At 40.6% G+C, this 15,054-nt stretch overlaps 1 protein-coding gene across 4 annotated transcripts in view; it reads left to right on the top strand.

Annotated features, from left to right (window-relative positions):
* MCTP2 (multiple C2 and transmembrane domain containing 2) overlaps positions 1-13,789 on the top strand; it is a 1,028,969-nt gene extending 1,015,180 nt beyond the window's left edge. For all 4 annotated transcript variants that reach the window (XM_069625066.1, XM_069625063.1, XM_069625064.1 and 1 more), the window contains one exon: positions 11,771-13,789. In XM_069625066.1, coding sequence (XP_069481167.1) covers positions 11,771-11,818 — 48 coding nt within the window. In that variant the 3' untranslated portion in view covers positions 11,819-13,789. The remainder of the gene's footprint in view (positions 1-11,770) is intronic.
* Positions 13,790-15,054: the final 1,265 nt, after the last annotated feature.

Raw genomic sequence — 15,054 nt, 5'->3', positions numbered from 1 at the left:
ATCTCCGCAACCGTTTGAGATAGTCCTTGCGGTTCCTTTGTAATAGCGCTCGGCGCATCCGCGAATTTTGCCGCGATTTGCAATTTCTTCACATGTAAAAAAACTGCTGCTGCCTGATTTCATTTGCCAGAAATTCGTTTAACCTGCTAACTATCCCTGCATCATTGCTAGTGTGAGCCTGGACTAATATTAACTAGATACCACTCATCCTGAACCTCTATAAGGGAATTAAGAGCGTTTCCAGCATATTTCTCATTCATTGCTAGCACCTATCAAAGCATTTGCCTGTGTTTTCAAACTTCTGTTTAAGCTTGCTGGATTGAACTGAATTACAGTTGATTGCATTTCTGAGAACTGTGTGTTTTCCTTCCATTTCCTTGCCTTGCATCAAGGGGGGGAGGGGAGTAGCCAGAGAAAAGTGATTACATTGTTTGGTTGAAATCATATTGCGTATTTTCTGTACTGCATTCATTGAATATTGCATCCACCTGAGCCTACATAAAGCATCCTCTACCACATTATACTTTTGTTCCTATTTACCAGTGTGCTACCTTATCCATTTCATGTCCACTCATTAGTGATTAAAGAAGTGTGCTAGTGCCAGATTCTCCGTTGTTAATATTTACCATATCAGATTAAGTGTGATATTCAATTATTAATTTATTAAAAAGTGTGATATATATTTTAATTTATCAAATAAACCTTTTAAACTTGCAAAACAGAACTACTTCTTGGCTCAGTGGGGTCAGGGGGATTCCAAGAGAGGGGTGTTATACAGGGGTAGTCATCCAGAAACGCATGAACTGGACCTAAAGATATATCCATAAGGGTTTTCATTCAGTATTCTAGACTAGGCGTTAACTTAGCTGTAGTGCTGAATTGAATCCTCTTACAGTACATGTTGTAAGATCCAAATCTTCAATTTGCAGTTGTGCTGCCCACAGACCACTTTATGCTACTCAAAACATTCACAACACATTCAGTGTTACAAGTGATGTTGCCCTGGATTGTGCGTGTAACACAAATAACAGGATGTGCATAAGTGGTGAGGGAGACAGCAAATTGGCATGCCTTGCATTTATTACATTTAAAAAACATGTTTCTCAATTGCACATCTAAGCAGTACCCTCGCACCTAGAGACAAGTGTGCCTCTCAGAAGGTAAGACATGGACTGGGTAAAATGTGTGCTAGATCTTTGTCAGCTCCAAGAACATGTCAATGTTTGAAGATAATTGATTGAGACTGCTCACTGAAAGTAAGTATTACCTCATGTCAGAAGTTTCCTTAAGGGCACATCTTTTTGCCATGTTTAATAATGTGCCACAACACAAAGTTGTAGCATTAGAAAAAGCCCTTTCAATAACTCTTTTTGAATGTCTGTGAGATACAAAGCTGGAAACTGCGCAGAACATTCCATATAAAAAGCGCAGACATCCAAGCAATTTCAACATAAGCGTACAAAATCACCAAATGGAATACTCTTGATGCACGTGTCCTGATGACTACGTGTGACATGTAAAGGAATGTTAGAACTGGTAGGCTTCCTATGGACAGTACTCTGGAGACCTGAATCAGTTAACCATACATGTACATCAAGAAAAACAAAATCTGTTTTACTGTGAGTCTCAGTAAACTGTAAATTGATGTTATTCTGATTCAGGACTTGCTCAAAATCCAACCGGTCGTCCACATCTCATCTCCAAATTATAGTGATCGTCAATAAAGTTCAGCAAAGTCACAACATGATCAGTTAAAGCTACATTATCGAATTACCAAAGTAATGATGTTCCCACCAGCCCATCATGAGATTAACATGGGGATGCAAAAGTAGCCCCATTGCTGTTGCTCTCACTTGTCTATAATATGACTCATTTAAAAGGAAAACATTATTATTCAGGCAGAAGGAAATCTTTTCCAAGATAATTTCTGTGTGGCTCAAACAATTTAAAGATCTATCTATATATTTTTTTCCACAACATTCTTTGATCACTGATCAGTTGAAGATTTCTTTTTTTTTCTTTTTGTCAGTTTTTCTCCTCTTTTTGGCCGAAACCAATGATGGTCTTCATTGATTTAATCTTGTTTGTTTTTAGAATTTAAATGCTTCCTGCTACATTGGGGTATGTTGGGTTGTTTTCCAGATCTTCGTTCAGATCTGGCAGGGGTTTGTGTCTTGTGCATCTGCTGATATTTTGGACCATTGAATATTGAGTTTGATTGGTAGGGCTAATCAGAGTTGTAGTGCAAACCATTTGGCAAGCCAAAAATTGCAGATTCCTGGGGCTTTAAATCAACAGCACATGGACAGTACTCACCCTCTTTGCAATTTCATCTCAACAAATCGGCTAATTATACCCACGGTCTTCTTACTCTTGCATCTAATGATCATTTGATCATTGTTCATAGACTGTATGAGATTCTTCCAGACATTTAGCTCTGTTTATTCATTTTGTCCCTAGATAAATTTTTTTTCTGTGCTACTATACTATATTTTATATTTCTTTTTAATAACTTACACTATATAATTCCAAATTCCAATTTGCCAATCTAATGTTCAAAGCTATTTCTACTGGGTTTGACCGGGTTTAAGATTATTCTGCAGGCCAGGCTTATTAAATGTTTTAAACATCCCCCTGTTAATAACCTACATTGTTTTATTAAACAAGTGTTTTCTGTCCCCATGAATTCAGAAGCAATACATGTACCTGACGGTACATGCCAGGATCCTGAGCAGAGTGGATACGAAGAATCATTTATTATCTCGTACCTCAGTGTAGAAATTATTCTAGCTTTTTACAGCATTGACATATCTGACTCTAAATTGTAGGACATTGACTTGCTGACAGGCGGGAATATCTACAACTACTTCAGGGGTCTGCAATCTGTGGCTCCCTAGATGTTGTTTTGGACTGATTCCCATGATCCCTCACCCCTGGCTGTGTAAAACAAACAAAAAAAGCTGGAGCGCCACAGGTTGTAGACCGCTGAACTACATGTTTCCCAAGTTAATCACAAGAAACACTCCATAACAAACAACTCCATTCTGAAATATTCACTTTGGGATTTTACCAGGAGATCAAGTCATGGTCTTCACATATTAACCCTTGATTTAGCTGCACACCCATATTTTCTTTACCAACATTGGGTTGGATGCTTTTGTTGTCTGGAAAGGTTACTATACCAACGCATTGCTTGCTTCATCCTCTTGTTGTCTTGTATGGACACACCTAGTGGAGGAGCAGCAGATAGATGTGCAATAGAGGACCTGGATACAGACAGTGGAATACAGCAAGAGTCCCAGGTCTTGCCATCAGCAATTGCCATGAAGTCTTCAGTCAAAACGTAGTTCCTCTGTAAAAGGGTTTACCCATGCCTCACTTGGAAGTTGTAGTCAATTATTTGCCCTCATTGTTCTCGGGTGAGTAAAGAGAGAAGACGATAAGGAGAGGGAGAATAACTTGTTGCCTGATTATGGAGAATCCAGTAGTCAAGAATTAAAGAAGAATGTCCATTGGATGCGATCTCTTGGGATATTTCGGCCTACTGACATTTCACCTGATATTGATAATTTAGTTTTCCGTCACTTTGTTTCTTCATCAGCTGTGTGCTGGATTTACAATAGAAAATCAGTGATCACATATGCTTACGTTATCCTTTTCCTTGCTGATGAGCAAGGTCAGGACAGAAAATTATACTGTGCATTAGGTTGGTCTTGATTTACATGTGGTCTGCTTCATTGGGCAATATTGTCAAACAGAAGCATGACCATACCATGTTCCTACATCCACTGAAACATGTTTGATAACTACCAAGAATTTTGTGCATTATCTATGTAAAACTGATTATTAAAGCAAACAGGAAAACACAATGTCCAAAATATTGATAACATCTTTAAAATCAATTTGATAAACAAAAATGTTTATAAATAAAAAATGAAATCTTAGTATGAGATCAGAAATGTTAAAGCATAAAGAAGTGGCCAGAAAAGCTATATGAACATTGACCGAAAAAAGCGACAGTAAAACATTATGGATAATGATGATCCTTGTTTGATGTAGATATTATTTTCTGATAAAATACATGTTCTCTTTTACTTGGGGAAGACCTTTTTCTTAAAAGTAAGCATTGGCTATTAAATGAGCAGTTTATACAGGTAGTGTGAATTGAGTAGCATGGTTAAAACAAACTCTCAAGTACAGTGGTGGTTTAGTAAAAGATGGTTATAGATTTAGCCCTCACTCAACCTATGCATGGAATCAAACATATTTTTATGATGTGAAGTTTGTATACATTTGTGATTGACAGAACCATCTTTCCTCTGTGTAAAATATAGCTGCTGTGGATCGCAATTCCACATAATTATTGGTCGACCCTACATTTGCTGGCACAGCACATAACGTTTATAGAGGAAATTAATTTGAATCTTGACCATGGATGGGATCTTCTTGTTAATGGCTTTCAACATTGTCAGTTGCATTTCTGCATACTTTAATAACATTCTCTTGGCTCTGATGTGAGTACTACTAACCTCCCCATGGCAGTCATTCAGAATTGTTTAAGAAAGAAGCAGGTATTTCTTTGATTAAATAAAGTGCTGATGATCTTTTGATGGGGATCCTGCTTCGGGTGGACTTAAAATATGTGTGGATGTGTAAGTAATCGAAATTAACTGAATTCTGAAATTACTCTTGGCTGTACAATTGTATTGTTTGCAAGTCATAGTGTACACTTCAAGCCTACCCCTTCTTGTGGTGTGATTGGGCACAGTCAAATAGCTATTGCGGGTGAAACAAAGAAAGGTTAATAATGGAAAGTCGCATAGGAGGAAATTGAATGCATGGAAATGTGGGGGCTGTGCCATTTGAAGTCCACTACATGTTCACATTTCCGAATGTTATGTTATATTAGGAGTCTCGTATACTGTGCACAGCACCACTGATGTGGTCTTCTAGTGCTAAGCCTTGCCTGGATATTGGTGAATTGTGCCCCCTACATTGGTAAAACCGACTGTGTACTGTCTTCTGAGGTGAAAAGGCGATAGTTGAGAAAGAATGTGAAGCAGGAGTAAAATCAGCATGAGAAGATGTAAAATGGCTATGTACAATGGGGTTAAAGGATAGTAGTCACCAGGGTGCATGGATAGTTTGTGGTATTTTGACAAAAGAAAATTGATCAAAGAGAAAGCACAAAATGCTTCCGCAATGGCAAGAAATGTATTGTGCAAGACTTTGCTACTACAATGCAGGTTTAGTACTGGAGTCAGTCTTTCAGAACATGGTTGTGTGATGGAATTGAGAGGTGCTCAATGGTGGGTGGCGGCTTCTTCAACAGAAATGCTTACCCTTCTGGTAAATCCAAATATGAATCTGACGGATGTGCCAGTGCCAAGAATTGGCAGTGTACAGATGAATGTGGGGTACACAAAAGGGAGAGAGGAAAGAAGAAGGGGAAATCTCAATCTCATTAGTGGCTAACACGCCTCGCCACTAGATGATTGATGAGACTCTGTGTCAAACTGGTTTATCAGCTGATGATGTAAAAGCCTAAGGTGCAAAATCACAGCGGCAACTACCATACGGACCAAATTAGCTTGCAAACTTACAAAGCAGCTAATCCCCATTTCCAAGTGTTTGTGAATGATCGATACTCCACAGGCGGTAGAATGTGGCTGGTGTCTAAGTCAAATACTAGCTAGCCATCTCCTATTTATGTGTAGATATACATGTGGGCTTGATAGTGGTACTCTACAGCCCAGCTCACAACCTTGAATTCGAGAATCCAATGCCACAATATCAGAAATATTAACTTGTGGTCATTGGGATACTTTATCGTTTTCTTTGACCAGGTGAAAATGTTTAAGTTTAGAGTAAATCTTTGGGGGATGCTAGTAAACTTGGGAATGGTACCACCAGTTCCTATAATTGCATTTTCCGGAGAACATAGGCAGGGTATTATTCCATCAAAGCACCACATTGTTCTTGCCTGTCTCTATGAGAAACCCATTAAAAAACCTGATTGAGTTCTACATTTTACAATGGGAAAATTGAGTTTAGCTTACACTGATGGGAACTGCACACAAGAGTAAAGGACATGTTTAATGGTCACCCACTTCTTGAAATGTCCTTTTACAAGTAGTTGAAACTATTCTGTTTCGATGCAGGTGGGTGTCAGGAATCAGATATGTTTATATTTTTATGGGTTCCTTCTGAAAATGACATCCCTTAACCGAATTGAGACTTTGATTTGGCTGTTAAATTACCAAAGATAAAGGAGCAGAAATGATGTGTCTTCATTGCCTTCTGTGTAAGCAGGTTCTAGAACTGAACAATTTGCAAGCCAGTGTCCCTGTGGTTCCTGTTGGGATTGCTTAGGTCAGGATTATGATGCAAACAGCGTTGAATTCCTTTATACTATTCAGCCATGCCATGCTATGCTACTTCTGACATAAAATGACTGATGGGTAGGCCACAATCGTCTTAATCAGGGAAGATGACACTCAAGAATAAAATTAAATTAATATTGAAAACTCTATTTCAACACTTTTTGTTTCGGTCTTTGTCTGCACTTTCAGACAATAGGGATCTCCATTTTAAAGAGTGGCTGGAAAAGTATATCCAGCACAGTGTGGGGCAGTCCCAAATGTGACTGGCCAGAGTTATTTGCATTCTGGTGATGTTCATGGCTCTGACCTGGCTGTTGAATTCACTTAAAGCAAAACCTGTTAAAGGTTGAACTATACTTTCAGTATAAAAGATTATGAATGCCCTTTGATGGATACCCACTTCTCTGAGAGACCTGGTCAGTTTCGTAAAACGTGTATTTATTACAAGACAAACATCGCTTATTGTATTGTAACTTCAGAGAGAACAAGCCTTCCGAGTGAGCCTGTTTACCCAGAGCAAAAATCAGCCACATAGATGTACTTAAACAGGGAGTCCACTAAAAGCAACAGCCCTATCTTTTCAAGTAGAGCTCCAGCAGTGGAATGACTCCTACATATGCTTTCTTATCAGACAATATGAAACTAAAGGATAATTATAGTAACAAAAGAGACCGCAGCATGACTGATTTCTTCTATCCTTGACATTAAATTCGGTGATCTTGACTTTTCCTTCAATACTTTGGCGTAAAGCGCTCTATAAACACAATAAACATAAACTGTGCCACAGAGTGAATACCACAGAGCACATGACACATCAGATTAGGTCCACACGTTAGTTCTTTTTTTAAATTTTATTTTAGGAGGAATGCCTTTAATTTGGGGAAGTAAGACAAAAAAGGGAGGTTCTTGATGCATTGTCAGGATGGAGGCGGAACTCAAAGTTAGTGTAAAGAAGTCATAAGCTCATAAACTACAAAGGACTGATGTCCTTAGACCTTTGCTGAATGTCCAGTATCGATTCTTGGGTAAGAGTCCTTCAACAAATGTAGACACCCTCCCCCCCCAAACCCAACCCCTCTGGTGCTTTTATGTGGCCCCGCTCCCTTCTTTATATGACATTGGCAGAATGCCTCAAACATTTACAGGGTTTGGAATCACTATTAATGTGAAACACTCCTGCCAGAGTAAAATCTTCCAGTTGACTCCTCGTGGCCTAGATGTTAATTTAGTCCTTTACTGGGGCAAGTCCATTTAGCTTTATTCTTCTTTTCCTATGGTTTTTTTGGTTGCGTGTCTTCTCTTATTTCTGGGTCATTGTCAGGCTACTTGGGTTACAGCCATCCAGCCAATGGGCTCTCTATTGAGGCTTGTGATCGAGTCTCATGATCAAAGCTTCTGTTTAGTTCTGGTGGCTCAGCAACAATCCCCAGAAACTGGTAAAGCTCTACCAGCAGGTGACACTTCTAATGTGTCTCTCTCCTGAATATTATATGGGTCCTACCAGCTTCTGGGTCAGGACACCCAGGAGGGAGATAGCGCTATTCACCTCTTCAAAATAAAGCTGCCTTTGGGTGGGTTATTTGTGTAAGCCACCTCTTGCTTCTAAGATCTCTGTCTGCTCCTCTCAATGCTCTACCCCCAACATTCTGCAATGATATACAAACTCCTGCAATGTCTGGTTGGTTCTGCCTCTTTTATTGTCACAATGCAATTTCAGACAGGCAGGTCTCGTTCACTGGAAAAAGTCTATAGTGTGAGCCACCAGGAGATCTGTGTGAAGGGCAGAGCTTTGGAAATGCCGGGCAGTGCTTGGTCTTCCTGCAGATCTCTTAAGCAACATCAATGATCTGTATCGCCGCATGGGGTCCTTTCCAGGGGATAAGGGAGTCTGTCAAGGTTGTATGCTTGCGCCTACATTATTTTGCCTATAAATATCAATGATATAGCAATGGAATTAAGTAAACTGGACCTGGGTGTCAGTTTATCTTGCAAAAGGATAGGAATATTATCATCTGCGGGTGATACCCTTCCAATTTCAAAACCCCCCGATAGATATTAAAATACGGTTGGAAAGATTTTGCAAACAATGGCAAGAGAAAGGGGCTTAGACGTAAAATGAAAGTGATGCTCTATTGGCCTGAGAGGAAGCAAGTCACACCATTGATTTTGGGTTACTTGGATGCTCCGGCTGGACTATCCTGGGGGGGAAGTGCTCATAACAATAAAAGCAACACAAGTCTGGTGAGATCTGCTGACACGGTTTCTAGAGCGTGCATGCATGGGTTTTAGGAACGTCACAGGCACTCTGGAGCTGTACAATGATCAGTCGCTTACGGGTGCTATTTATGGGTCTGAGCTCTGGGGGAGCTGAAAAAAATTGAAAATTGATCAAATCTGAGAACTGATTCCTAGAGAGTTACACACACCCCAAGGAATACATCCAATGCTCTTGTGTACCTTGAACTATGTCATACAGATGTAGGTCAAAAGAGCAGTGTCAGGCTCTTAATATATTGGATACTGATCTGAGAAAATCCAGCACCTACAGGCTTTCAAACAAAGAGGAGCTTTTAGATGTACTGGGAAAGGGGAACTTCAGCGAATTGTGTTCCAGCACCTACCAAATGTCATGACCTTTGTTGCAATACATTTTTTCACCTTAGCTGTCTCCATTTCAGTTATTTTGCATAATGTCAACGTCGTTTCTTAGTGTTTCAATGTTTAGTACTGTTGCACCTGGATTTTAGACCAGTCGCCCCAAAAAGTCCTCATATGCGATGAGTATAGTCTGCCTAATTACTGAAACTTTGCAAATGTTGCAAGCACAATTATGCATGGCATTAGCACTACGGCAATAGTGTGCCATGCAGTAAAACACTGAAAACGAATGGAACACTGGGGCAGGTATTGGTGCAAAATCGAATTGAAAAAATATCATCATCCAATGCTGAGAGGCAATGGTAAGAACAGTAGACCAAACATTGCCCTACTGCAGAACCGAAAAAATATTTTTGCACTGGGATATTTTTACCCTAGTGCTTCTACTATGTACAATTGAATTTGCACCTGTGCAAAGCACCTTGATTGAGTTCACCAATTATTACATTCTGTTCTTACTATGTTGCTGTTAATATTTGCATTACTATCTATGGCAAAAAGTACCCCCTGCAGCACGTTGTAAGTGCATTGCAACTGGCAGAGGTGTTGCCTGACCACATTGAGGAATTAGGAGACCAGGGGCCAGATTACAGAAACTTTGCACCGGTGCCAGTGGAAAGTTGCACGGTATTAGCACCATGGCAAAGTTTGCCCTATTTTTTTTTAAACACTGGGACACATTAGAAAACCACTGCACCGCGGAAAGCACAGTTTGGCATATTAAAAGCACCAGGGCAATAAATGCCCTTGTGCAAAAAAGATGCATTTTTGCAACCAGGGCAAAGTGTGCCCTAGTGTTAACACCATTCCGTGTCGGCACTAGGGCAAACGTTGCCTTGGCGCAAAGATGCAGTGAAAATACATCTTTTTTGCACATGGGTAATTACTGCAACTACAGTGAAATGGTTTTCTAATGTGTTCCACAGTTTAAAAAAAAATAGCGCCTAGTGCTAATACCATGCAACTTTGCACTTGTACCGGTGCAAAGTTTCTGTAAACTGGCCCCAAGGCAGAGTTTCTTTATAATGTCAGGGACCCCATAAATGACTGTTAATATCATGTGTAAGTGTGCTATGGACTATTTTATTCCTTGCAATAGATGGCCGCACACTGTTAGTCCCTTTTTAATATTTCGCTTTGTGCTTAATCTATTGTAAGAGATCTCCTAGTTGGTGCTATAATTAGTCAATTATGGATCTAGATTAAAAAAAAACACAATTAAGCATTTTGTAATGTGTTGCAGAAAAATAATGTTATGCAGTTTAAGACAATGCATCTAAAACGCGGTTTCTGGCTTGAAAGAAAGCAAATGCAGATAGTCTTGTGTTCAACTCCAGTAGCACCCAAAAATTAAAAACGCCACCGTAAAGCGGCCCATTACCGGTTCACTGGTGTAACATGTCATGCAGAGATTTATTTTAGAAGAAAGGAATTTGAAAAGATTGTCATGGGTTTAACTTGGAGCTGCAGTGCCTGCTGTAATTATGTTCTGTGCTTACTCAGGCATTGTGACATCACGACTGTAACAACTGATTACAGTTTGATGTGTGATGTCATTTTTGTATTACAGGTCATTAGAACTAGCCTGTCATAGCACTATTTGGCTGCTGTATGGGTTTGGCAGGCTAACCCGTATTATAATTATTATTTGAACCTATTCCTGCTACTTGCCAAACAGCATGATGCCAGAACGGTCTGCAAAAGTCACTATCTACGTTGCTTTTTTTTGCATCTGATCATTCCTGCCCCCCACTCCCCTCGGCCTCCTCCCCCAAGACGCGAGGTTATGCTAATGATTCGCATTGGTACAAGTATGCATGCACGTGCGATGGAACGCCAGAGCGCAATCAAAGGGATTCCGGGGTCCGCATGAGGGCCCCTTTCCACCGTCTCCTAAAGCACCAGCAATGCACTGTGAATCAAATTTGCTGCTGCCTCGGCGGCTTGAGAGCCCATCCGTGCACGTCAGCCGGCCGTGAGATTGACATACAGAAAATGGCGGCAAGCAATGCCGTGGCTGAGTGAGAGGAGACCACTGGCCGCTGCATTCCTGGCATTCCTAGTGGGAGTCCTTTTCAGAAACACACTAGACAATTCGTCCGTCGGGATTACACCAGCGCTCCAGTTTGGTCACTGATGTTTAAGTCATTACCCCGCTAAAAGTAATCCCTGCAGGCGGGTTGCTCAACTCTTTGAACGTGGGAAACCTGTGCCCTCATAAAATGCTTCAGAACATTACAGTGCACAGTTTTTCATTTACTGTAATGCTTCTTGCCGTGCATGCTGAGTCTACTGTTTTGTTTCTTTTTTTTGTTTTTGTTGGGTTTTTTTAAAATATTTTTTTTTGTGGTCTTCTTTTTTCTTTTATTATGGAGTGAATTGTTATTGCAGCTGAATTTCCCAACCGTGATCCCTTTGCCACATCGACTCAAGTTAGGTTCATGTTGCCTTTTAATTATAGGTTTGTGCCTGCCGAAAAAGTCGCCCATCTTAAAGTGCTGAAGTCCTATGCATCTGTTTAGAAAAAAAATACAGTTTCATTTCAAGGAATGATGCATGACTTCTGAAATGTTTCCAGCAACTCATCCCCAATGATACTGTGTTTGGAGAATGATGCATTACTTTTGAACCGTACTTGGTGCGCCACGGCGGCATCCCCGGGGAGCCATTAACAAGCCGTGGCTGGCTTGGGTTACCTTACAGTGAACGTCATGTCTTTGTTTTTACAGGTGCAGTATGCAGAATTGAAACCCCCGCGGAAGAAGAGGACTTCATAGGCAAAAGGCATTTGTGTTGAGCGAAATGGTCGGGGATCGTTCTCTCCGTCACCAGTCACCGCTAATCACTGTTGTGGTCTCCTCGTTAGGTCCTGCTGAAGCCTTATTCTGTTTCGACACTGCTGAAAATGTGGGTTTCTCTCTGCAGGGACACGCTGAGGGCCAAGTTGGACCCCAATAAATGGTTCAGTGTTTTGATGACCTGCCATTGCATGACTCTACCGGTCACACTGATTGGGGCCAGAGGAGAACAGTGTGCAGTAGCAAGACTTCTCAATGCACGGATAGGAACATTTCACCTGAGGAGAGACCACCTGCACACTGGAATCCTTTTGAATGATTTACCAATGTGCTGCCATTTTAGTTGAGCAAACGACAACGCTCCTACTTCATGGAGTTGGACATCCCTGCCCTGCGACAGGTTATTGACTCATTGAATGTGTTTGATCGCTGGCATTGTGATTGATGGAAACCCAGTGGTGCTCGCCCACATAGTGCACAAGTGAGTACAGATGGTTTCAAAATCTATACACCAAAGTCTTTGGAAAATTCCTGAATTTTTTACTACTTTTTATTTTTACAACTTCTGCCTCGTATGTCTGAAGACATATGCTTGCTTGTGCATTAAGCCAAAGGTCTGACAACACTAAACTTTCACAAATGACATCCCAGCCTTAAAGAAAAGGAATCGCTTGACCACCCGCAGCGGTGTAAAGGTTCCAACAAGTTTCAAAGAATGTATTTAAAGATATATTTTTTTACTAAATAGATTTTATTAAGATTATTCCCAACAAAGACTTGTCAATGTTTCTCACAATGTAATCTCCTGCCAGAAATCTGTATACACACATTATGCAATTTTCAAAGGTTCTTCATCTTCACATCCTGTTTTTTCAAAGCACCAGTCAAATGGTCGTCTGCTACAGGGGTATAGGGCTTTGCCCCTGCCGCCAAACCTGCAGGGCGGGGTCAGGTCTTCTGGGATTTTAACAGTAAATGTTTATTTAAACATATGCATCCGGTTAATATCTTCGTTGTGAACTGCAAGAGATTTTTCTATGAAGGTTTGTATAAATTGTAAGAGGAATAAATATAATTTTATATGTAATAATTGTTTTGTAAACGCCGCTCTCCCAGCTTTATATTTTACTTTTTCATAGCACGGCTGGTGGTTTCAGAATCCAGCAAGGCCCTACGATGTACCCCTTTAGTAGTTGGCATTTCTGATGAGGTCCATGGTGCGAAACAGTGCCAGGGAACAGCGAGCGGCATGGGTATGCCGTTCTTTCATCGACGGGTGTAATTACGATGGGGGCTTTTTCCCCCGAGTAATTTTTTCTGAAAAAGCTAATTGAAATATATAGGGGCTCGGGGGTTGCAAAACTATATATAGGAGGTGAGGGGGGGTCGGGGAAATGGTAAAACAAAAAAATAGAGGATGAGTTTTTTCATTAAAAATACTCTGGAAAAAAACATCAAAATTACACCCGTCGATGAAATGACATAGAACTGCGGCATGGTGGTTAAATAGTGGGAACCACTCACTCTTAAGGGCAGTATTGGTTTTGTAAACCATTTATTATTGTGAATTACCAAACTATATTGTTAAACTGCATATTTAATTCTATGGCAGTTTTACCTAAAACGCCAGTGCTAGGTGCGCTTTTGAATATTTCCATTGTACAAATATTTCCAAATTAATAATTCTCTCTATGCTTAATGTGCCTTACTGCATTGTACGTTCATGTTTATTTTCTGGAAGTATTTTGAATGGATATGAGCAAAAGCTTGTTGACCTATGTGCAATACAGTGCCAAACAATCGGAACCACAATACGATGTATGTCACTTGTGTGTATTGTGGAGTTATTTTGAAACTACGGCAAAAGGGTTTGGAAGTGAAAACGTCTACCATTTACTATTAAAGTAGCGCTTTTTGTACAGCTTAATAAAGATGTATTTTTTTTTTCAATCGTTGGTTATATAAATTCTTTTAGTTGCAATGGATCTCTGCAAACAGTTAACCTATTCAGTTGGTATATGCATGTATACATTTCTGGTTCATCAATTCAATGCTGTGATGCAGTGTTCTTTTTAAGAAGGAGCTAATTCTTTGACTGTATGAATTGGTCATTTAGCTATTCATGGAGAAGTAGGAAGAGCCAAGTAACGAAGCAAGTCCACGGATCCGAACGCGCACGCGTGCACTGCAAGTATTTCAGGTGATCTCACAGCATTGACACGACTTAGTGGTGACTGACTGCAAAATACAGTGGGGTCTCCTAACATTGCTGCCACTTCCTTCTCCCATGCAAACACTCCCCCCCCACCCTTTTGATGGAGTGAATGGTTCCCTACAATTCATCCTAAATGTTAGTGGCACATGCACAGACAACCTTAAGGAACATTCATTGGGTCTGTCACATTACTAGAAACTTGGGCTGGGGGAGAGAGAACTTTGGGTATTTTGCCCTTAAGGATTTGTTGCTAGACCTTAAATTCTTTGTAATTACAATTTGAAGTTTGGCCTGTCCAGGCCTCCACTATACATTTACAGTTGCGAATGCTGAGTTAGATATAACACCATCTTCCATTTGTGCAATTGGACACATTAAAGTCTCCATATTTCCAGTTTCAGATATTGGTAGCTTTCTTGTGTCTAATTAAATGTGCTGCTGTCTTCGTATTGAGATGTAGCTGAGGATGTCATCCCTTCCCCCTAGGTGGTGTGTCTTCAATACAGTAGTCCCCTTGGGGGTGGTGGAGCGATGGAGGATCACTTGGGAGAAGAACATGGTATTCCTCTACTTTTATAGACCCTCCATTATTTCCGCAACCAACTCTCATTCCTGGTGCCCACTCAGTGCCCATGTATTTTATTGTGAGGTCAACCTACTTGCTAGGTTGAATCTGATTGATGGCCCTGACGATAACAACTGTTTCCCATATAACTTCAATTCAAGTACTGTGAAGATGATGATGACCAGGAGTATGATGATCACTCCAGAGTGAATGGTCTAGTCTATTGCTGCTTTTGATTGGTCAAGTGAAATACAAATCTGTAGATGGAAACCAACATGGAGAGAGCAATCCTCTAACGAGGAAGCCCAGGAGACGCCGACCTGGCTAACAGGGTACTGAAGCAGAAGACGCCGTGAGTGGAGCAAACGGGAGCGTAAAGTAGTCCAAGCAACTAGAGCTACTTGACACGATGCCCAAGCAAACCTCCAGGCACCC

The sequence above is a fragment of the Ambystoma mexicanum genome, chromosome 11 (assembly GCF_040938575.1).
Source record: "Ambystoma mexicanum isolate Mex_15411 chromosome 11, UKY_AmexF1_1, whole genome shotgun sequence".
NCBI classification, from domain to species: Eukaryota; Metazoa; Chordata; class Amphibia; order Caudata; family Ambystomatidae; genus Ambystoma; species Ambystoma mexicanum.
Note: the sequence above shows the minus strand (reverse complement) of the source record. Positions and strands in the feature narration are given on the sequence as shown.